Source organism: Cynocephalus volans, chromosome 10 (genome assembly GCF_027409185.1).
Source record: "Cynocephalus volans isolate mCynVol1 chromosome 10, mCynVol1.pri, whole genome shotgun sequence".
NCBI classification, from domain to species: Eukaryota; Metazoa; Chordata; class Mammalia; order Dermoptera; family Cynocephalidae; genus Cynocephalus; species Cynocephalus volans.
Window position 1 is genome coordinate 52,639,468 of NC_084469.1, and position 23,025 is coordinate 52,662,492.

At 52.4% G+C, this 23,025-nt stretch overlaps 2 protein-coding genes across 6 annotated transcripts; both read right to left on the reverse strand.

Annotated features, from left to right (window-relative positions):
* Positions 1–1,154: 1,154 nt before the first annotated feature.
* VASP (vasodilator stimulated phosphoprotein) lies at positions 1,155–14,799 on the reverse strand. Of its 5 annotated transcripts, none has more exons than XM_063110327.1 (13): positions 14,479–14,799; positions 7,228–7,399; positions 6,973–7,138; positions 5,272–5,356; positions 4,717–4,766; positions 4,352–4,593; positions 4,105–4,202; positions 3,404–3,455; positions 3,205–3,238; positions 2,954–2,999; positions 2,720–2,810; positions 2,107–2,164; positions 1,155–1,984 (listed from the first exon to the last, which is right to left on the reverse strand). In XM_063110327.1, the coding sequence occupies exons 1-13, from the start codon at positions 14,481–14,483 to the stop codon at positions 1,947–1,949; spliced, it is 1,137 nt and encodes a 378-aa protein (XP_062966397.1). In that variant the 5' UTR covers positions 14,484–14,799; the 3' UTR covers positions 1,155–1,946. The 5 variants fall into 5 exon arrangements, with proteins under 5 accessions (XP_062966397.1, XP_062966395.1, XP_062966396.1 ...); XM_063110325.1 differs by having other exon boundaries at positions 3,205–3,241; XM_063110326.1 differs by having other exon boundaries at positions 4,105–4,205.
* Positions 14,800–18,344: 3,545 nt separating this feature from the next.
* On the reverse strand, positions 18,345–22,260 carry PPM1N (protein phosphatase, Mg2+/Mn2+ dependent 1N (putative)). Its single transcript, XM_063110684.1, has 5 exons — positions 21,340–22,260; positions 20,460–20,577; positions 20,276–20,381; positions 20,135–20,195; positions 18,345–18,413 (listed from the first exon to the last, which is right to left on the reverse strand). Exons 1-5 carry the CDS (start codon positions 22,258–22,260, stop codon positions 18,345–18,347), a joined length of 1,275 nt encoding a protein of 424 aa, XP_062966754.1.
* Between the last annotated feature and the right edge of the window lie 765 nt (positions 22,261–23,025).

The following is a 23,025-nucleotide window of genomic DNA, read 5'->3' on the forward strand; positions in this document are numbered from 1 at the left end:
GCCTTTCGTCTATGACACAATCCACTGGCGCCGCTGTGCCAGGTCTTCCTGGGCAGTGACTCCCAGGCCGACCTTCCATGGTCCTTCCAGCAGGATGTGGCCTTTTGGGGATGAAAAATTGGTCCCATCTAGGGCTAATCTATTCTGACTTTGTCTCAGTGCACTGTTTACTTGTCCCAAGTCCTGTACCTACTACTGTTCTTTCCCACCGTCTTCTCCCCAACCTTTAATAGCCTCTCATAGGGACCCATCTGTCCCCCTGATACATGAGTCACTGTCACATCCCCCATCTTCCATCCATATCTACTCTGAGTACTCAGGGACTTCTTTCCTGCCTTCAGACTGGTCCCCCAGGGCCCTCTCCATCCTTTTTCATGCAAAGGCCTCCTCCAGTGGAACTACCTGCCCCTCAGCCCTGGGTTTCCCCACCCTTATACAAATGGAATATTCTACCAGGCTGTATTACCTACCACACCCACCCCCTGCCAATGCAGTGAACCACAGAAGAGGGTGTGTATGAGTTCTGTGACTTCTGAATTCTATTTTTTCAGACTTTAAATGTTTTATAATTAAAGGAGCTCTGTGGTAAGGAAGTCGGGAAGTCGTCTTAAGAATGTGTGACTGTACTGGCCAGCTGCCAAAAAAAAAAAAAAAAAAAAAGGAAGAATGTGTCTTCTTGATATGCATCTGCAAAATGGGTACAAGTGTCATTAAAATTAGGAAAGAAGCTGTGCAGAGGGGGCAGAGACATCCTACGAGCCCTTTTCCAAATGGGAAAATTGAGGCCCAGAGTAAGGCAAGGGATTTACTGAAGGCCACACAGTCAATGAGGGACTGCCACTGGCCTTCTCTAGGGTGGGGCAGGGTGGGAAGGAGGGAGGAAGCAGCCTGGTAGGGGGCAGGGGGAAGAAGGCCAAGCAGACAGATCATCCTGGCTGCAGGGGGCTCAGGGAACTGGAGCAGGTACAGGGAGTGCCAGGCAGGAAGGAGGAAGATGAGGGGCAGGTGGATTACTGGGCGGGGGTATGAGGAGGAGGGAGGGAGGGAGGGGTTTTCAGGGAAACAACCAGGTCTTCCAGGGAGGGGCACCAAGGATGGCGCTTGCCCCCATCCTCATCAGAACAGCCCCTCAAATCACTCCAGAGATCTTAGCATTTACAAAAACTGGCAGATTTATTACACAGGGGCCCATTTTCAAGAAGCTAAAGGTAAAGGAGAGGTTTCCTCCCCTTTTGCTTTCTGCCTCGTCTTATTTTTTCCAGGGAGTAAAAATGGGCTGGACCCCCAAACCTACCCAAATAAAAAACCAAAAAACCGAGGTTCTAAAAAGTTACAGCATCTTAATTCCTCATAGAAAAGGGGAAGGAGCCAGAGGGAAAGAGTCTCTGGGGTGGGAAGAGGCACCCCCACCTGGTGGGACATCCCCCCCTCTAAATAGCTGCCCCAAATCAGGAAAGCCTGGGGTACAGCATTTAAAAACTCCCACAGCCCATTATATCAAAATCAAAGAGAAAAAGTTTCCCTTTCCCCCCAAAACTCAAATATATATATATATTTTTTTCCCCTTAAAAAAACAAAAAATTGAAGGCATTAAGCATTAAAGTGAATCTAGAACAAGGGAATGTGAAATTCCCTCCTTCCTTCCTCCTTACTGTGGGGTTGACTGGTACATCCCCAGCAGAGGAACCAGCCCCAAGGGGATGGCAAAGGGGAAGAACCAAAGGAAGCAAAGGGTGGGGGCTTCCCCAGCCAATCAGCAGCCAGTATGGGTGTGGACATGGTGCTAGGAAGGCCACACCCCCTTGGAATTCTCCAAGTGGGACGGGGAGTGGGGAAGATGCATTCCTGTGTAGTCTTCAGCCAATTCCATGTCAAGTTGAGGCAGGAAAAGCAGGGTGACAGGCGGGGTGTGCGGAAAGGAGAAACAGTCTTCTGGGTCCCCGTGGTCAGGGAGAACCCCGCTTCCTCAGCTCCTGGACAAAGGCTGGAAGGAAACAAGGCGCAGAGGTCAGGGCCAGAGTCTTTCCCCCCTTCCCTTCCAAAACGGGGCTCTTTCCAAGGGATATGATGCCTCCAAAATAAATAAATGTTTTGAAACTACTTCACCTTCAATTATTTCCTCTTTCATTTTCTGCAATTCCTTCCTCACCTCTTCCAGAAGTTCCTGAAAATAATGGGTATAACCAATGTGGAGGGGTACCTGGACTTGCAGAAATGAATGCCCCCTTTCTTACTGACTGAAGAGCCAGAGGAAGCAGGTTTGAGACCCACCTCCACCTGCACACCATGACATCGCTGAAAAGTCACAGAGTGACTGGAGGATTCTAGGGGAGATTTCTGGATCCCTGGAGCCAGAAGAAAAGTATTGGAGAACATCCAGTACCAGGGTTGGCAAATACATTCCAGTCTCCTGCCAACTCCAATTGGTAATGGATGGCTGGGGTCAGTGTGCTGAAAAGGATTCTGGGTACTCATCAGGAATGAGTGTGGTGACAGATTAGTAAAGTCGGTCACAGGCACTGGACAAGGGGGAGCGGTGTCTGCATCATCCCTGACCTGATCCAATCTCACCATTTCTCAGACTGGAAAACTGAGGCTTCTGAGGCCTTTTCTAGAATCACACAGCCCATCAGTGTTAGGGGTCTGGATCCAGATCTCTTCTCTTCCTGTGGCCCCTTTCTGGCTCCCAACCTCACCCCCAGCATCCTCCCCAAGCTACCTGCTTCACCCTCTCCATGTCTGACTCATCACTGGAGCTGGGCGTAGAGGGGTGGGCCTCAGAACTGGTCACCGAAGAAGATGACTTCATCCTGAGAGATTTGATGTGGTTAGGGACAGAAAAGAGGTTAGCAATAGGACATGCTTCCCATTCCAGTGTCACACTGTGTTCCTCCCTATAAACTGGGCAAGTCTAACTCTTTTGGAGGATGGGGCCTCAGTGTTGATGGCCCACCTTGGCAAGGTTGTGCTGTTCTTCTCCCAGGGTCTCCGCACAGATTCTGGGGGACAGGCAACAAATCAGAAAGATCAGGAACAAGAACTTCCCCCAATCAATCTTTCTCCCCCAGCCTCATCAGCCGCCATTCAAAGACCTATCTTAGGAGACTACAATCCCCAACATTATTTACAGACTCTCCCATGAGGGTACTTTCTATGAGAGAACAGGTCATCCTAGGATTTTTAATTCCTGTGGCTCTCACTTACCACTCTGGGCTGGGACTCTGGCCTCTGGCTCCTCCTGCTGGTGGGAAATAAAACTGTCATGAGCCAGCCCTTGCCACACCTCTGGTCATTTCCCCTTCCAGGTTCAACTCAGCCCAGTCCCATCATAACCCCCTCCCCAATATTCCTACCCTGATGGTACAGCCTAAGTTGTATAGGACAAGAAGAGCCCCTAACTTACAGTGGCAGAATCATCCTTGGGGGACTTCTCCCCAACTTGTGTGGCTTTCCTTCTGAAGGAGGGAAAGACAAAAACAGATGCCTCAGGCACTCAACAGTCTTCCTTGTCCCCGCCCCCCCCAGAGTTCTAGAAATATGAACTGTAGGGTATAGAGTTCTGGAATTCATGAAGACTAAGGAAACTACTTTTAGAAGTTAAAGAGATTGCTGTTCTAGAATTGGGGTGGGGGTTCTACATTCTCACATTTGGAATCATAAAATTCTATGGGTGAAAGGATTCTATCTTAGAATGCTGGGATTCTAGGAATGAGTTTCCAGAATTCTGAGAAAAGATCTCCTAAGGTTCTAGAATTCTGGGCTCTATTTATTCATTTATTCATTCATTTATTTTCAGGCGGCTGGCCAGTATGGGGATCTGAAGCCTCGACCTTGGTGTTGTAACACTGTGCTCTAACAGAGCTAACCGGCCAGCCCTGAATTCTGGGCTTGATAACTTTCTACAGGCTACCGAGGTGGCTGCAAACCTCAGCAATACAGGTTCTGAGGAAACTATAATCCCCAGCATTACATCCCAAACTGGCTATCAAAGGGGAAACTTTCACCAAAAGAAACAAAACAAAATGGGAATCAGGGCCTTCCCCCTCACCAGGGCCCACTGAGCTGGAATCCCCAAGAGATTTGGGTGTCCAGGCTTAGGCTTACCTCCGGGCCAGCATGGCATTCATCTCTTCCATGAGCCCCCCACCTGTGCCTCGACTGCTCTCAGCTTTGGGGGCCAAGGGCCCCCCAGAGGCCTCCTCCTGCTGGAGATATTAAAAGGGGGAGGAGGCTTTATGGGCAGGACTCCTGGTCTCCCAGCCCCGCTATGATGCTTCCAGGCAACTCTTGCCTCACCCCTTTATTCCATCAGGGCCCCATTACCCCACACCTGCCGATCCCAGCCCCTCACCTTGCTGACTTTCCTGAGTTTGGCTCCAGCAATGGCTGCGGCCAGGCCGGGGGCCCCAGCCCCCCCACCACTGGGTCCCTGTGCTGTGGGAAGTGGGGGTGCAGGAGGTGGGCCTCCCCCTGCTCCATGCCCTGCAGTCGAGACCCCCAACGGGGGCAGACCTGGCGGTGGGGGAGGACCCGGAGGAGGAGGAGGTCCTGGAGGTGGGGGTGGACCTCCAGCTGGGGGAGCAGGTGGGCCTCCTGAAACAAACAAAGAGAAAGGGGGTTGCTGAGAGAGAGAGAAGCTTCATTCTTCATTGTCCAGCTGGCCCACCCCTTCCTCCAGGTAGGTCCCCCAATTCCTGGGGCCATTTGAGTAATCACCTGCATTGGAGACCCGGCGCTCCAAGTGCTCTGGCTGGCTGGACTGCTGCCTGTGAAGGGGGTGAAGGAGCCATCATCAGTCAAAGCCTGGAAGTTGGCCAGTGAAGGGGCCAGCAACCTCCCAGCTTCTCTCAGAGGTCTCCAGAGAGGCCAGTTCCTAACCTCCACCCAAGCCTTCTTTCCCCAGGAGCTCAAGAAACAGAGGGGTAGGGGGGTAGGGGGTCATTGGGGGTGGGTCAGAGACAGAAAAGACCAAAATGCAAGCATTCTAGTCATTAAACTGTCAAGAACACCTGAATTACAAAATGCCCAAGATCCTTTCAACAATCTATTTCTGGACTCTGGGAGTCTGGGGCACCAGGATTTGGGGGCCAGGAGGTTCTGTAACTCTGAGTGTCAGGAGTTTCTGGAACTCCAGGAGGTGGAGATAGCAGAAATCTGTCAAATTCTAGTCCCTTGGGAGTTGGAGCATTCCAGAAACTGAAAAGTTGGAGGGGTTCTGAACTATAAGAACTCTGGCAGTGGTAAAGTTCCCCATCCAGGGACCGGCCCCACCTTTTCTGCTGCTCCACCTCCTCTGGGGAGGGGCCATTCTGGACGGACCAGGCGGGAGGTGCTGCTGGTGGAGGAGGCCCACCTCCTAGAAGGTGAGAGTAGACAGGGTCATGAGTCAGCCCAGAGCTATGCCCTGCCCCTTGGCAGTTTCCCTTGGCTTGCCCAGGCCTCCCAGGCCTCCTGCCCAGAGGCGCTCATTTCCTTCTTCCTGTGAGAGCCTGACACTCCAGGCCAAGGTGGGGGCACCCTGGGAAGACGGGCAGCACCAGCTCCCCTGGCCTGAGCTGCCATAAGGTGGGAGCTGTTATGATGTCCAAGTGACATGTGGGGAAGCTAAGGCCCAGAGGGCAGTCACTTGCCCCAAAGTTCTGCAGGTTGGAATTTGTAGGAAGAAGACTTGAATTCAGGCTGACTCCAGCATCCAGGCTCTTAACCACTGTTACAGCCCCTTGGACCCCTGCTTGAGAACCCAGAAGGGTTAAGAGCCTCTTCCTCACCAATTCCCAGGCCTCTGGCTCCCTGGTACTTGAACTGCCTACTATATGCTCTGTGATGTTCAAGCCCCCTCCCCACTAGCACTGAAATTACCCCATGAAGCAAACACCTCTGCCATTGATGATTTTCAGTTCTACAGCAGTGATTCTGGACCCTGGATGCATGGCAGTCAGCTAAAGCCTTGCTACTCAAAGTCTTGTCTGCGGACCAGCAGCCTCGGCATCACCAGGGTGCTTGTTAGAAATGGAGGGTCTTGGGGCCGGCCCGTGGCTCACTCGGGAGAGTGCGGTGCTGATAACACCAAGGCCCCAGGTTCGGATCCCATATACGGATGGCTGGTTCGCTCACTGGGTGAGCGTGGTGCTGACCACACCAAGTCAAGGGTTAAGATCCCCTTACCGGTCATCTTTTAAAAAAAAAAAAAAAAAAAAAAAAAAGAAATGGAGGGTCTTGGGGCCGACCCCGTGGCTCACTCGGGAGAGTGTGGCATTGGGAGCGCAGCGAGGCTGCGGGTTCAGATCCTATATAGGGATGGCTGGTGCGCTCACTGGCTGAGCGTGGTGCGGGCAACACCAAGCCAAGGGTTACGATCCCCTTACCGGTCACAAAAAAAAAAAAAAAAAGAAAAGAAAAGAAAAAAAAAGAAATGTAGGGTCTTGGCCCCACCTCACCCACCCCCCCCAGCACCAGAGTCTGCCCTTTCACCAGATTCCAGGTGATTCATGTGCACATTAAGGGGTTTTTTGGTTTTTTTTTTTTTCTTGGTGGCTGGCTGGTAAGGAGATCCAAACCCTTGGTGTTAACAACACCACGCTAACCAGCCTGTTCCACATTAAGGTTTAAGAAATACCACCTAGGAACTTTAACATGAATGCCTAAAAACGAACTAGTGATGACATGTTAGCACAACAGTTACCTGGGGAAAGGGCACAAAGAGCTTCTATATCTTGACGTGGGAGGTGGTCACATGGAAGTGTGCATGTGCAAAATTCATGGAGCATCTTGTACTGTCAGGAATTATGCACTTTATACATGGGCGCACACAGGAGCCCACAAAATCCTCATAATTTCTGACAGTAGCAATGAGATGGCTCCACTTTACAGATGAGTAAACTGAGGCCCAGAGTGGTAAAGTGGCAGCCTCAGGCCACACAGCAGTGTTAAGTGGTCCCCACTGCCCACCCTGTGCCCACCGCTGTCTCTAACCTTCCAACGCCTCTAGGGCACTGGCCATGCCAGCGGCAAACTGTGCTGCATCTTCCTTGGTGTTGAAGTTGAGGCCCCAGACTTGGCGGGCATCACGCCACTGATGGAAGTTGGGGGTGGCCTGGTTATACTTGACACCCCGGACAATGGCACAGTTGATGACCACCTGGCATGAGGGGAAAGAGGGGTGAGAAGTGAGGGGAGCAGGGATGGGGGGCTCAGCTCACAGAGCTGAGGGTCAGGATGGGGCTTCACCTGCTGGTCGGTCTGCATTTTCCGGCCCACAACCCGGAAGGAATTGGCTGTGGGGTTGTGGTAGATCTGGACACGGCTGAAGGCCTGGGGACCCGTGCCTGCAGGGAGCCATCGCTTGTTGCTGTCATCGTAAAGCATCACAGTGGCCCAGCTGGAACAGATGACCGTCTCACTGTGCAGAAGAGGAAGAAAAGGAAGAGGGGCTGGTCACCTTCTCCATCTGGGTCTCTCTGGGAGATTCGAAGGGACAAACACAGAGTGTGGGAGGAAGAGAGAAAGACACACAGAGAAGGCAGAAGGAGATAGGGAGAGAGGGTGGAAGACAGACCCTCAAGGAGACCCAGACAGACAGAGAGAATAGGGGAGAAAAACAAACAGGCAGGACAGAGAAAAAACAGATCAGGAGAGAAAGGCAAATACAGAAACAGGGGATTTGGGACATACAGATGAGGAAAGAGAGAGACAGACAAACAGATGGGGAGAAAGAAACAGGAAGAGGAAGAGACAGACATGAAGAGAGAGGTAAGAAAGGGAGAGTCAGATTGACAAAGGGGAGAGGGATGGACTGGAAGACAGACAGACAGGCAGGGGTGGGGTGGGATAGGGGAAAAGAGATGGACAGGCAGGGGGCAGACAGAGAAAGAGATAAAGATGGAGAGACAGGCAGACAGAAAGACAGAGATGGAAGAGACCAAGACAGACAGGGAGGGAGATATGGGTAGATACAGTGAGGGCTGGAGGTGGGAGAACCTGGCAGAAGGAGGGCAGGAGCCCTGAGCTACACTGGAGACCAAGTCCCTGCCTGACCTCAGTTTCCCTGTTTATCAGGGTGCTTGGACCTCTCCCACCCCCCACCCCACGCCACATGTGTGCCTGCTCACATCAGAGGAAGAAGCTGAGGATTAGGGAAGGGAAGGACGTAAGGCCTGCAGTAAGTTGGGATTGACCTCAGACCCCTGGCTCTCCCCCCGGAGGGAGTCCCTCCTGCCCACCCCATCCATCCAGCTCCCCAGGGCACTAACAGCCATTTGGTGGACACTCCCTGCTCTATGTCAGGCCCATATTGGGTTGGGGTGGGAACAAACACATAGTTTTGTTCCTGATAGTCCCAGCACCACCCTCCTGGGGCTCACAGTCTGGTGTAGGACATAGACCCATCCCCAATGATGACCCAGGGCTAGGACCCAAGAGCCCAGGGTCCAGGGGTTTTCAGAGGGAGTGCCTGCCCCAGCCTTGGGAGTCAGGGAGGACTTCCTGGAGAAGGAGGCCTGTGACTCAGCCTTGAGGGGAGGCATCAGTAAATTGGTTCAGAGTTCAGGATCTGACATCCACAAACCAGGGTTCAAATCCCTGCTGAGCCACCTACTCCACGTGACTTATGCAAGCGACCTTCCCACTCAAGAACTCATCTTCCTCATCTACAAACTGGGGAAAAGACAGTCTCCACCTCCCAAGTGGCAGGGGACAGGAATAAATCAGTCTGGGCACTTAGATTGCTCGGTATAGTGCTTGGCACGTACTAAGCACTCAGTAACTGTCAGCATCCCTCACCATCACCCTGGACAGGCACTGTTGGGGCCCTGGAAAGCTACATCCCTTGGGAACCCCCACCAGTACTTCTGGGAGGTTCAATTACCTCCCCCCCCAATAAGGAAACTCAGGCTCCCAGACAGGAAGTGACTTGCCCAAGGTCACCCACAGAGGAGGGGGAAGCACAGCTCTCTGCCCCACCCCCACCAGACTGTTTCCTGAAAAGAGGAAGTTGGTGGTCAGAGGTTTCCGGGGAGAGAAATTATACCCACTCCCCCTGCCTCCAATGGCTTTTTCTCTACTGGGGCTGGGGACTGGGGGCTGGGGCATGACACTGATGCTGGGGACTGGGGGCTGGGGCATGACACTGATGCTGTGAAAGTCAAGGCAGGGAAAATCCCTCAGCAGACCCAGCTCCGGGTCTCAGGCTTAGGACTAAGCCTAGCACCCCCAAGTTTACATAATTGTGGCATCTCCCTCTTATCAGGCACTTCAGCTGGGTTAGGCACCCTAAGACCTTTCTCATTGCCATCCTTCAACATGATCACTATTTCATCCTCATTTTGCAGGTGAGGACTACAAATGGAGGCCGAGAGAGGTTGAGTGACTTGCCCATAGTCACACAGCTAGTAAATGGCAAAGTGAGGATTTGAACCCAGGCCATCTGGCTCCCAAGTCCACATTCTTAACCACTGGGGACTGTGTGTGCCCTACCCAAACACTAGGTGCCATTTCCAGACAAATGCAGCTTCAGGGCTGTTTGTGGCTCCTGCAGCCCCTGGCAGGGCAGGGTTAAGGCCTCACCCATACCTGCCACCCACACCCAGGGCAGACTCTGGCTAGGTGCCCAGGGCTGTCACTGCCCCACCCTGCTGCACTTTGTTCTCCCAGGCAGCCCTGCCCTGCTGAAGCTCTGCCTGGCCAGAGAGCTGGGCAGCTGCAGGGGACCCTGGGCTGGTCCTGCCCCTCTCCAGGTTGCAGTATCCCCATTATAGCAGGATCCTGTTAGAACACAAGGCGGATGGTGTCCCTTCTCTTCTTGGAAGCTCAGGGCTCCTGCAGAATAGAAGAAGCCAAGTTCTTTCCTCAGCCTGCCTGATCTGTGTGCTCTCTGATCTCATTTCTTTCCTCCCTGTACCACAGCTTCAGTACTGCTTCTTCAACATGCCAGACACACTCCTGCCTCAGGCCTGTGCACTGTTCTTCCTCAGGCCTGGATTCTCACCTCCTTCAGTTCTCTGCTTAAATGTTACCGAAGCCCTCCCTGACCACCTCATCTCGAAAAGCTTCTCTCCCTCTCATTCCCTATTGCATATTTCACAGCAGCCATCCCTGCCTAACACAATATTTATTTATCGTTTGTCTCTCCTACCAAAATGTCAGGTTCACGGGGGCAGGGATTTTTTTGTCCCTTATTTCATTGCTGTTTCTCCAGAACTTATAATGGTGCCCAGCACACAGTAGGTACTCAGTAGTTGTTAAATAGACACATCTGTAAAAAAGGCAAACCCTTAACAGTGGCAGCTGACATTTATTGGTTAGACTGTGTCCCAGACACTGTTCTAGGTGCTGGGCTCCAATTTCCATGGTGAACCTCTCTATGAACTTACGAGATGGACTCTGATGCTTACTCTTTTGACAAATAAGAAACTGAGATCACAGAAGCAAAGACACCTGCCCCAGGTCACACAGCAAGTAAGCAGAGGGGCTCATATTTGAACCCAAGTCTGCCCAAGTTCCTAACCTCATTTAAAGATGAGGAAACAGCTATGATAACATTTTTAAAACACAAGGCACAAAGTAGAGTGTATCAGAGATTTAAAAAAAAAAGGTGGGGGGCCGAGCCCGTGGCGCACTTGGTAGAGTGCTGCGCTGGGAGCGCGGCGACGCTCCCGCCGCGGGTTCGGATCCTATATAGGACTGACCGGTGCACTCACTGGCTGAGTGCCGGTCACGAAAAAAAAAAAACGACAATAAATAAATAAATAAATAAATAAAATAAGTGAACTTTAAAAAAAAAAAAAAAGGTGGGGAGGACATAAATATATTTGCACACACAGTGATGATATATGCAGAGGCTGCTACTCAGGAGCTAACTCTGGCTGCCTCTGAGGAGGGGAATGGCGAGGGAGGAAATGGACATTTTACACTGTTTACCCTTTGAACTGCTTCATTATTTCTTTTCTTTTTTATCATGGGCTGGCATTACCTGTAAAAACCTAATTCATTACTTAAGTTCAAAAAATAAGCAAAAGCTGTAATGGGAAATCCTACAGCCAGGAAGTGGGGGCGGGGGATGAGATTGAAACTGGGTCCACCTGATTCCAGTGGTCTCTGGGGGTCTTGCACCCTCCATTTGACATGAGAGAGCCTAACCCCAAGACAACCTAGGACTCACCCATCTCACAAGTCCCTACATTTTGGAAAACTCTAGTGGGGAATGAAAGAGGGTTCAAGTCATCTCTTTGCTATGTGGGCTTCAACTCTCTGAGCCTCAGTTTCCAGTCTTGGAAACCATAACTCACTGGGTTTGTGGTAAATATTAAGAGAGGTAATGGACAAAAAGCCCTAAGCTCAGGACCTGGAACTGGGCACACTTCAGAGCTGAGAGTCAAAACAGGAGGAAGAGAGCTTCCCATGACCAGAGGTAATCAAGCACAGTGACTCCAGTTTACATATACCTTCCAGACAAGAGTCTTGCTCTTCCCTTCACTGTCCCCCATGCCCCAAACTTACCTCATAGCCTCCTTATACCATAAAACCTGTAATATACACACATAACTTCTCAATCTATAAATCTCCTTTGAAGCAACCCTGGGTAAGAAACCAAATCTAGGGTCTGTGGGGCTTGTGTGGGCTCACTCTAGTCCCTCCTCCCTGGTGGGCCTCAGTTTCTCATAAGTGACCAGGATGGTAGAGCTTCCCTGTTGGGTTTTTTTCATTTTTAGGCAGCTGGCTGGTTAGGGGATCTGAACCTTGGTATTACAACACCATAGTCTAACCAACTGAGCTAACTGGCCAGCCTTTTTTATCTGAAGTATATTACATGTTTTTAAAGTGAAAGCATTTGTACTTTAATTTTTAAAAAAATACTAAAGTTTTAATTTTCCTTTTTCTTAATAGCATAATAGTTTGGAAACAGTCCTGGATTCAAATTCAAGCTTGGCCACTTCCAAACTGTTTGACTTTAATAGGTAATTTGCTTAACTTCTCCGTGCTTCAGTTCTCCCATATATAAACTGGGGCCTGGGGTGGGAGGAGGAGGGGAGATATGATGGAGACACAAGGTTGTAATAGTGCCGATCTCTTAGAATTGTGAGGATTAAATTGCATCAGGAACCTAGTACAGTGCCTGGCACGAAGTAGATGCTTGAATAAGTGGTTTCCTATCATTGCTTTCAAATGAAATAAGAACAATAATAAGTACTATTATTGGAAGAGGAAAGAATAGACCCAACTTCTTCCTTGAATCCCTTCTGCCCCCAGACCTCTGCCCCGCTTCCCAGAATCCCTGCTCCGAGTCCCAGACACAGAAGACACTCAACAAAAATATTTGCCAAACTGGGAGAAAAATAAGTATATCTTGTAATTTTCCATCTTAACATCCTCTCTTCCAATTGCCCCCAGGACTGTCCCCAGTCAAACCAGCCAACAATTAAAGGATCCCAGCCTCTTCCCCTCCCCCAACACCACGTAAGAATTTCTCAGGGATCTTGGGCCATCCCTTTCTCTCTTTGAGCCTCAGTTTCCCCAGCTGGGAATAATAGGGGCACGGGTCGTTTTGAATCCTGGGTGTCCTAGAAGAACGGGCATAGCCCAGGAAGTGGGGTGACCACCAGCAGGAGAGATCCCTCAGAAGGTGTGAGTGACCCTCTGGTGGGACTGGCATCGGCTCAATTTCCACCCACCTCCCAGGACGCGGGAGGTTTGGCCATGGCCAAAGCAAGAGAGGGGCCCTGTGGGAGGTCCAGGGCCTCCAGGGCTGGTGGGGGGAGGAGGGAAGGCAGGAGGCCGGCCCAGACACGGCTCCTGCCCTTTTACGGTCGCACAGTGAGAGAGGCAGCACTAACTCGGACATCCGCCATCCGCCTTCCACGGTGCCTGGAACCGGAAACGCCCAGGGGTGAGGGTGAGGGGCGGGGCTGGGGGGCAGTGGGAGAGAAGAGTCCCGGGGGAAGACGGTGATGGGAGAGAGGCTCGCTCCCACAAACTGCCCCCTCTCCAGGCAGATCCTGAAGGGATGTTGCTATAACGGGGAAAGGATAGGCAGGAAGTCTTGAAGGTGTCTGTGGGTGTCCCCTTGCTCCAAATTTTCCAACCATCTCTTTCACATCAGAAAAAACAAACGCGGGAAGGGGGTTCCCTAATGGTCATAAAAAGGAATGACACCCCATGTCAGAGGCCAGGGAACGTGGGGGAAGTGCGAGGACGTGGGCATCAGGGAGTTAATCCCCAGCCGTCCCCAGGAGCCTGCCCTCAGGCAGGGGGCTTTGGGGCAGGAAGTCCCAGAGAGAGTGGAGGAAGGGAGATAGTATTGTCAGGCTCTGGACCCAAGGGAGAGATTATAGGGGGGAGGGGTAGAGGAGGGGCGATTGGGGAGGAGGTGCCTATCGGGTCCTTCAGCCTGCACTGGCCCCGCCCTCAGGTGAGCCCAGGAGATCGGGGGAGGCCCGCGTAAGACAAAATCCCTGAGTCCCTTGGGTTCCCCACCCCCAGGATTGAATTCTTGGGAAGACAGTTGGAACTGTCTGGGAAGCCTGGGTCCCTGTGAGAGAGGGCTATGACCTTGAAGCTTCCAGCGCCCCCTTCTCCAATCCCACGGCTCCCATGGCTGGAGGTGGAGGGGGGTGAGCAAAGGGGGATAGGCCGTGGTGGGGAAAGCAGCCGGCCCACCAGCGCTCCTTGCCTGCCCCCGACACCAGCTGTCTCGACAGGTGAGTCAGGAAGACAAAGACCCCCCTTCCCCCAGCTGCGCGCCCCCTCTCTCCCCAGGGCCGCGCAGGTGGGGGAGAGGGGCCGCCCTTCAGGCCCAGGGCCGGGGAGCCGCCCTCCGCACCGAGCGCTCGCTCGCTCCTAGGCACTGCCTGTTTTCAGCAGATTGTGTGAGCGGCGCGACTGAGGAAAGGAGTCCTTGAGACTGCGTCTGGGTACTTGGGTCTGTTCACACTAACCTCCTCCACAGGGGGATCTAAGTATACCCCCCAGATTTAGGGGGTTAAGTACCCCCGAAGTTAAGGAGTGCTGTCCCAGTTGGGGAGTCTTTTTCCAGCGTCACGCAAACCGGGACCCTGCGAACCAGGGTCTGCGTGTCAGTCTCTCTTCCACATTCCTGGGTCTCCCGAACCGGCCCCCCCAAATCCCTCCCGGACTGCACTTTTAGGTTTGGGGATAGTCTGAGCCCTGCCTAAATCCTGGCATCCCTGCGGGAAGTATCTGCCGACTTGGAGGTCCTCTGAGAAAGTATTTAAAATTCGGGAGTCCTAGTAGCGCCCCCAAATCTGAGCGCTCCCAGGAGAACCTTACCGGCACCACTCCGAGCCTTGGGAGTAATGGGGAGGTGGTCAATATTTGGAATCTTCAAGGTGGTCTGGCCCAAAGCTGAGGCTTCCAATGCCCTGTCCCCAAATTCCAGCCCGGAGCGAGCTGGGGGGAAGGGGCACAAAGGCGGGGCAGGGAGCCCGCGCCGGGCGAGGAAGGGTCAGGGGGCAGTTCGGGACTCACCTCATGGCTGCTCGACGTGCGGTCGGCGCGCCCACGGGGTAGGTGCTCCCGGGGCGCCCCTGGCTCGAGGTTCAGAGCTTCGGGCCTGGCTCCAGGTTCTGCTTAGTCTCCCCCAGGGTCCCGCCCCATAGAGTCCGGCTTCCTGGGGGGAAACGGGGACCGGGCCGGGGCGGGTCCTCGAGCGCCTCCTCCCTCTGGTGGCTTGATGGGGGAGTCCCTAAGTCAAAAGGGGGGTGCGGCGTCCCCTCCCGGCGCGCCCCCTTGGCCGGCGGCGGCTACAACGTTACTCTTACTACTGTACTTCTCTTCGCTACATTTCGTTCCAAAATTCCACTCCCCGCACCCACAATGCCCCGCGCCTTAAAGGGGCCGCGGACATCTCCAAGCGAGGGATGGAGGGCGCTTAAAAGGGCAACGCGAAACTCTCGACTTCCGCAATTTCGCTCTTTCCCCCACGTTATTCCACAGGGGTGCATTTTCGGCTTCACTCCTAAAATAGGAGGCAAGCTTGGTGGAGAGGAAGATATTTTCCTTGATCCCTAGTTCTCTCCCACTATGGGAATTCTTCGGGTGATCTCACTGACAGCACAATGTCCCCCGTCCTACTCTTCCCATCGACTTCCCCATTTCTTAATATCCTGCTCAATTTTGATGGGCCAGAAGAATTCTCTGGCTATACAAGTGGTTTCTCAAATTTTCTCTCTTAAATCCCAGCTTCGGGCCGCCCAACATCTCTCTTCTCTGCCTATGTATGAGGGGTTACTGAGGGGAAAGCCGCTTCCCCCTCACAGGACGGGGAGGGTGGGAGGTGCCCTCCCTCTCACTGCCCTCCGCCCGCCCGGGGAAGGTGAGAAGGAAGTGGCCCTTGGGGGTGCGGCCGGCCGCTGACTCACAGCCGCAGGGTCGGAGGGGGTTGGGGGTGGGGGTGGAGATGGAAATTGGCGGACAGTGCAAGGGTGGGGGTGGGACGCCGGGTTCCTGTGCGGATGAAGTCCCCGACCCCCTCCCCACACACGCCCCGCTATGATTCAGTTTCGCCCGCGGAGGACGGCGGGATCAACCCAGAAATCGGGTGGGCAAAGAGGTGGGAAGACCCTCCCGGGGGTCCCCGTCCCCACACCTGGGTTCTGGGCTCAGCCCAGACACCCTCCAAGGCTTCTGCAGTGGGTCCCGCAGGCCCCGCCTCAAATGACGTCACCCATGTGGCCACACCCCACCCGTACAGCGCCACCTGGCCTGGGTGAGGTGCCCTAGCCCTCGGAAATCACTTGCACAAATGGATAAACTGAGGTCTGTAGGCAGCGAATAAATCTGCCCTATGGCCCTCTTGCCTGACCCCCAGAACCTCGAAAGCCAAGGCATGAGTGTAAAACCAACAATTCTCAGGGCCCAGCTCACTAGGTGAGAGAATCAACCTTCCTAGCCTTTGTCCAAGCCGAGTCCTCTGCCAGGATGCTGTCCTGCAGTATACTTGGGAAATGCCTCATCCTTCTAGGCCAAGCTCTGACATTAATTCCTTGAAGAAGTGAGTAACCCTCTCCCCTTCTCCACTCCACTCTGGGAGACCATGAACCCTGATCCAACTAAGTATAATGGTTTCTCTCTGTGTCTCCTCAGGCTGTGGGTTCTTTGTGGGCGTAGGGTAGACTTAATTAATTTCTGGGCCTCACCCAACCCAGCTAGGCCCTGAAGAGCAAGTCTATACTGATCCAACTGAATAAGACCCAATTCTGTGTGTTCTTGGGCAAGTCCTTTCTCCTCTCTGTGTCTCAGCTTTCCCATCTGTGAAATGGTAGGGGAAGCATTTCTGGGTGCCACCCGCACTAACTACAGCAAGAGTCAGCAAACGTTTTCTATAAAGGTGTAAATAGTAAATATTTAAGACGTATTAGACAAAGGGTTTGGTTCTCATATACATATATGGGTTTTTTTGTTTTTTTGTTTACAGTGTTTTATTTGAGGGTAGGGGGTGGCTGGCTGGTACAGGGATTGAACCCTGGAACTTCATGTTATCAGCACCATGCTCTAACCAACTGAGCTAACCAGCAACTCTTTAAAAATGTAAAAACTATTCTTAGCTCAAGTAGCAAGGTAGAAAGATCCCTCCACTAGAGAACTCTTGTATATGTACATGAGGAGCCTGACCAAGAAACTGAACATAGCTTAAATGTCCATCAAGAAAAGGAGTAAAGGGCTGGCCCAGTGGCTCACTCGGGAGAGTGCGGTAGTGATAACACCAAGGCCACGGGTTCAGATCCCCATATAGGGATGGCAGGTTAGCTCACTGGCTGAGCATGGTGCAGACAGCACCAAGCCAAGGGTTAAGATCCCCTTACCGGTCATCTTTTTAAAAAAGAAAGAAAGAAAAAGAAAAGAAAAGGAGTAAAAGGTTAAAAAAAAGTCAAGAGAGGGGAGCATAGTGAAACCTTGCACATCCCTTGGCTGAAGCACTAGGCAGCAATTAAAAAGAATAAGTTGTGTAGATAACATGGAAGAAGTCTTCAATGTACTATTGAGTGAAAAAAAAAAAAAGTTGCTAAATGATACATAGGGTATGCAAAAATCAAAGAAACACCGAAGAAGCATTATATGTGTGTACATTCAGAGTAAAACGTTTAGAAAAATCCACTTCAAGCTCATTGCAGTGATTACCAGTGGAATGGCTAGTGGGATTTTAGGGAATTCGGTGGTCACAGAGATCTCAGGCCTCCTCTTGAAAATGCAAATTCAGTCCTGCTACTAGGCCTTTGCACTGGCTGTTCCCTCTGCCTTGGGACACTCTTCTCCAGGGTATTTGCATGGCTGGTCTTTCCTCAAATGACCCCTCCTCAGAGACCTTCCCTGATCCCCCATTTAAAGCAGCTACCCCCATGGGCTGGCCCGTGACTCACTCGGGAGAGTATGGTGCTGATAACACCAAGGCCACAGGTTCAGATCCCATATAGGGATGGCTGGTTAGCTCACTGGATGAGTGTGGTGCTGACAACACCAAGTCAAGGGTTAAGATCCCCTTACCAGTCATCTTATAAAAAAATAAAATTAAATTAAATTAAAATTAAAAAAATAAAGCAGCTACCCCCAGATGGAAAATGGAGTGGCTGGAGGGCAGGGGATAGAGAAAGACTTTTTCACTGTAGATCATGTTGTACCCTTTGACTTTCAGACCAAATGAACTTATTAACCATTCAAATGCTAATTTAATTAATATTTTAAAAACTTAAAAATTAAAATAAAAAAAGTAGCTCCCCTAGTCATTTTCTTATCATGTCCTTCTGTTTTACTTTTCTGGTAACACTGTTCAATGTCTGAGGTGACCTTATTTATTGGTTCCCTTGTTTGCTGTCTCCCCAACTTTAGAAGGTTGGCCCCACAGGGGCAAGAATCTGGGTGGATTGGTCTGGTTCATGGCTGTGGGCAGGACCTGACACATAGCAGGTGCCCAATACACATTTGCCAAATGGCTAGGCAAATAATGTTTGTTTGTTTTTTACAAGAAAATGTATTTGGAATCACTTATGTAATTAAAATTTAATAATAACTCCCCTATGTCCCCTGGAAAACAGATAAAAAATAAGAAAAAAGATTATTGAACTTGTGACCTGTCAGGATCTGTTTAGCTCTAAATATTTCAAAAACATTTCGTTGGGGTTTTTTTTGGTCTGGATGGTAGTGGAATTTCCCCTCTCATAAGACTTTTCTGTGAAGGGGAAGTAGGAGAAGGAGAAATAAGCACTCTGGGGTTCCTCCATCAGCTTGTCTTCCTTCCACTGTTCCACATAGCTGGGGAAGAGGACAGTTTCCTTCTTTAGTTCTTTAGTTCCCTTAGGACCCCAGTTGAGCAGAGGGTCCCCAAAGGATGACAGCTGTCAGGCCTCCAAGTCCAAGGCAGAGTTCAAATGGGTGCTGCTGGGCTTCCCAGCCACGTCCTGCCCCTTCTGTAACACATAACATGGGAGAGGGTGATAGGAATCCCTTCTTGCCTCTCAGCACCTACTCCCCAGTCTTCTGGAAGCAGCACTCCTATTTAATTATTTTTTATTTTTTTTTTTTCCCGGTTGCTGGCCAGTACAGGGATCAAAAACCCTGGACCTTGGTCTTAGCACCACGTTCTAACCAAATGAACTAACCAGCCAGCCCCATCCCATCTTTTCCTCTGGGGGACTACCATATCCCACCTCTCAATCCATCAGTTTTGGGTGGAGTGGATCCCAACCCCAAGCACTAAGGTTGGGCATGTGACCCCAGCCTGGCCAGGCATGTGACCCAGTGTCTCCATGGAGAACTGGCCCTGGGACCACTATTGTAACTACTGGGAAATTGGCAAGCTCTCTCCCCTGGGGATGGTAGGCTGGTGGGATATGAGCGTGAAGCAGCAACTCTCTGCTGCTTCGTGAGGAAACCCTGCAGGGGAATAAAACCAACTCAGAGAAAATAGAATTGAAAGATCATACAAATCTTTCCATGAACTTTTTGAAGTACCCTGATAAAACTGAGACAGTTCCTGATGACATCATCTGACAACTGGATGCAGCCATGTCTTAAGATCCTGAACTCTTCAATTACATGGCCCAGTAAATCCCTCTTTTGCTTTGCCAGGTTGAACTGGGTTGCTGTGACTCACAACTCAAAAGAATCCTGACAAATACCTCCTTCAGTTGCTGAGAAATTATCAACAATCGTCTCTCATCCACATGATAATAACCAAACTCCCTTTTCTGCCATGCAAAGGCCCTGGGGCTCTGGCATTAACTTCCTCCATCACATTTCCTTCCTCACTCCTACCCAATGCCTTAGTCCACCCACTTCCTCTTTGGACATCTCCAAATTCTCCTCTGATATCTGGGCTCAATTACAGCCTCTCATCATCTCAGAGATGTCCTGATGGTCTCTACTGTGCATTCAGGCCTTCGATTTGGTCATTAACGTTCTCTGAAAATTTCCACCTTCTTCCTGGATGGAGGATTGGGTATTTGTGATGATGAGTTTAAAGAGCATTGCAGGGGCTACATTTCTTGGAAGGGAAGCACAATCTCTTCTCTTCTGCATCTCATCCCCCTATCATGCCTAGTACAATGCTTTAGGGCCAGGAGTGAGAATGTATTAACATATTGGGCAAGTCCCTTATACTCACTGCCTTCAACTTCCCCACCACTAAGCGGGGTAGGGGCACTGGGCTACATGCTCTGATGGAGTTTGGATGTGTTGTCCCCTCCAAAACTCATGTGGAAATTTGATCTTTAATATGGCAGTGTGGGAAACTGATTGAGTCATGGGGGCGGATCCCTCATGAATTGATTAATGCTCTCCTGGGGGTGGGGGGATTAATGAGTGAGTTCTCGCTCTCTCAGTTCCCGCGAGAGCACGTTGCTTAAAAATACCCTGGCACTTTCTCTCTCTCTCTTGCTTCTCTCCCTTGCTTCCTCTCGCCATGTGATCTGCCATGTGATCTGCTTGTACCCACCGGCTGCCTGCCACTTTCCGCCATGAGTAGAAGCAGCCTGAGGCCCGTCCCAGATGCAGCTGTCCCAGAATCGTAAGCCAAATAAACCTCTCTTCTTTATAAATTACCCAGTTTTTCAGGTTGTTCTGTTATAGCAACACAAAACGGACTAATATGTGCTCCTAAAAGAATCATTCAAGAACACAGGGTCCTTACCTCCCAACACACTTCTGAGGCCTGGCAGAGGTGAGAATAAGCTTCAGCGATGACAGTGGCCCTGGAAAGCGGAGGAATGCCCTCAGGAGGGAACCCTCTTCCTACCACCCCTCCCGCACCCCCCGTCCCACCCCAACTCACTTGCAGTCCAGCCCTCCCCCAGGAGGTAAATGCGGGATGTCCTCTGAGGCCAGAGTCCTGAAAACTGTATTTAGGCTGGGGGGCTCCTGAGCGGAGGCACACAGTTCTGAAAAGGAGGCAAAAGTTATGGGAGATCCCCGGCTTGGCGATCAGCCCTCCCGCTGGCCTTGGGGTGCCTTCTCACCAGCGACTTTGCGGCCCAGGGCTGCGTCCAGCGCTAGCTCCCTCCTAATCGCCTCCTCACAAGGCCTGGGGGCCCCTGCGAAGCAGACCAGGATGCAGGTCATGTTGTCCAGGCTGCCCTGGAGAAGGTGGAGAAAAGGGAGCCCGTGGGCCGGCCCGTGGCTCACTCGGGAGAGTGCGGTGCTGATAACACCAAGGCCCCGGGTTCGGATCCCATATACGGATGGCCGGTTTGCTCACTGGGTGAGCGTGGTGCTGACCACACCAAGTCAAGGGTTAAGATCCCCTTACCGGTCATCTTTTAACAAAAAAAAAAAAAAAAAGAAAAGGGAGCCCGGTTGGAGGGAGTTGAAGGCAGAGCTCAACAGTCCCAGTATTGATCCCCCTCCTAAATCTGGTTATGTCCATTTCTCTCAAGTCTTCCCATTTGCCAGTCCTCTCCCACTTGGACCAATCCCTAGACCACGCCCCCTCCCAGTTCTAAACCCACCCTATTAAAGAGAACCACGCCCATTCTCTGAAGTACCGCCCACTCTGCTGCCTAGCTGCTCTTCCATCTTCTAGCACTAAGCACACGTTAGGCCCTGCCCCTGCGTCCTAGAACCGCCCCATTCCAAAAGAACACGCCCTTTCTCTTAAATCTTTCCCACTAACCTATCGAAAGCTGCTACTTTCCCATTGTGCCTAAAACTTTCCTCAGGCTCCGCCTTCTCGGTATTTTGACCTTGCCCATTCCAGCAAATGCCCTTTGGTTGAGCCCCACCCCCTTCTTCTCTAGCTGTATTCTTGCCTCTCCATCAAAACACTTCCTCCCCCAAACCCTGAGGTTCTTCTCCTTTACTGCACCAAGCCTCAAGGATTCCACGCTCCGCCCCCACGACCTTGCACAGACACGTGTCCAACAGCTGCGCGCAGAGAAGCTCTGGGGCCAGGCCCAAGCGGAGGCGCGATGCCACCAGGCCTACTAGGGCAGCACCAGACATCGCGTCCCACACTCCATCAGAGGCCAGGAGCATGAACTCGTCCTCAGCCCGGCGTGCCAGTGCGGCCACCTCAGGCTCCGCGGAAACGAGCTGCAGCTCGGGGGGTCTCCCCGGAGCCTCCTTGTAGGCAAAGTCACCCAGTGCTCGGGACACAGCCAGGGAGCCCTCGACGCGCCGGCGGCAGATGGTGCCGCCAGCGTCTTGGATGCGCTCGCGTTCCCGGGGCCGGAGGGGCCGGTGGTCCTCGGTGCTGAAGGCCACGGCGCCGGCGCGGCTCAGCACCGCGCGGGAGTCCCCGCAGTGCGCCAGGTACAGAAAGTGCGGAGAAACCAGCAACGCCACAGCCGTGGAGCCGCCGGGTTCGCCGCGGGGCCAGAGTGCGCGCAGGCGCTCGTCGGCGCTCAAGAAGGCTCGGCGCAGCGCCCCGCGCACACCCTCTGGCTCGCAAGGATCGGGGCCCAGCGCCTCGAGCACGTGGCCTGGCAGGTGGCGCGCGCCGAAGCGTGCCGCTCTCGCCCCGCCGTGGCCGTCGAGGACGGCGAAGAAAGCCCAGCCCGCGGGCAGCCCAGGTAATTCTAGCCAAGCGCAGTGCGCGTCCTCCATGCGCGCTCGCCAGCCCTGCGCGGCGCTAGCCCCGAAGCGCAGGCCCCGCGACGCCGCCACACCCCCGTGCGGCCGCTGGACGCATCGCGGCGTTGCGAGGAGAGGTTGAGGCCCGTCGACAGCCCTGCGTCCTGCCTCCTCTTCCTCCTCCTCCGCCTCCTCTTCCTTGCGAGCGGGCCAGAGGAGACGCTCCAGCAGGCGAGCGAGGGCCGCCATCCTTCGGCCCTGGGGAAAGCCTCCACCCTCTGAACCTACCCCTCCCCCGCCCCGCCTTCTGTCCGTTAATCCCCTCTGCGGTGAGATTTTAAACCACCTAAATCTCCTCCCTGTCCCTTGACCTGCACTCAAATCGGGTCACTAGAAGGAATGGCACTCCGGGCTCTCTTCTCTCCCGCACCTTCAAAGCGGAGTTTGGGATCTGGGTCAGGAAAAATGGCAATAGTAACAAACTATTACATAGCATTTGCCATGGGTCGCACACTATTATACACCGTCATCGCCAACTGACAGAAGAGGAAACTGAGGAGTCACAAGAAGTAGTTGTTGTTACAGAGAAATTAACTCGAGAGACTGCATCACAGCACAACGCTCTTGGATTCAGGTCCCAGCCCTGCTCAGTCCAAGCTCCGCGCACTTCAGTGGTCAGCCCCCCGCCTCAGAGCCTTTCACCACTTTACTCACCACTCTGGCCCCCGCCCCCGGATTCAGTTGCCTTCTCTCCCAGGTCACGCCCAGCCACTCATGCCCACAGCCTCAGACCCTTCTTATTTTCGCAATCCTGGCATCGCCTGTAGGCTTCGACCCCTCCCAATTATTTGAATAATTCTGTATTGGCTTAAGCCCCACCCATGTCTGGGCTTCTCACTTTGCCTCAGAAGTTTCTTCCCGCCCTCTTTCCCACTCCCTCTGCAAATCTAGGCCCGGACCCTACCTCTGAGCATTAGAATCTTTCTTCCACCTCCTCCATGCCAACTCTAGCTC

Coding starts and splice junctions, on each gene's coding strand:
- VASP (XM_063110324.1), bottom strand. Junction 7,139..7,227: donor AAATGCAGACCGACCAGCAG/GTGAAGCCCCAT, acceptor CCCTCATGCCAG/GTGGTCATCAACTGTGCCAT. Junction 3,456..4,104: donor AATGCCATGCTGGCCCGGAG/GTAAGCCTAAGC, acceptor TCCCTCCTTCAG/AAGGAAAGCCACACAAGTTG.
- PPM1N (XM_063110684.1), bottom strand. CDS start 22,260: ATGGCGGCCCTCGCTCGCCTGCTGGAGCGTCTCCTCTGGCCCGCTCGC. Junction 20,196..20,275: donor GGGGGAGGGCTGGACTGCAA/GTGAGTTGGGGT, acceptor TCCGCTTTCCAG/GGCCACTGTCATCGCTGAAG. Junction 18,414..20,134: donor CCTCAGAAGTGTGTTGGGAG/GTAAGGACCCTG, acceptor TATGTGTTACAG/AAGGGGCAGGACGTGGCTGG.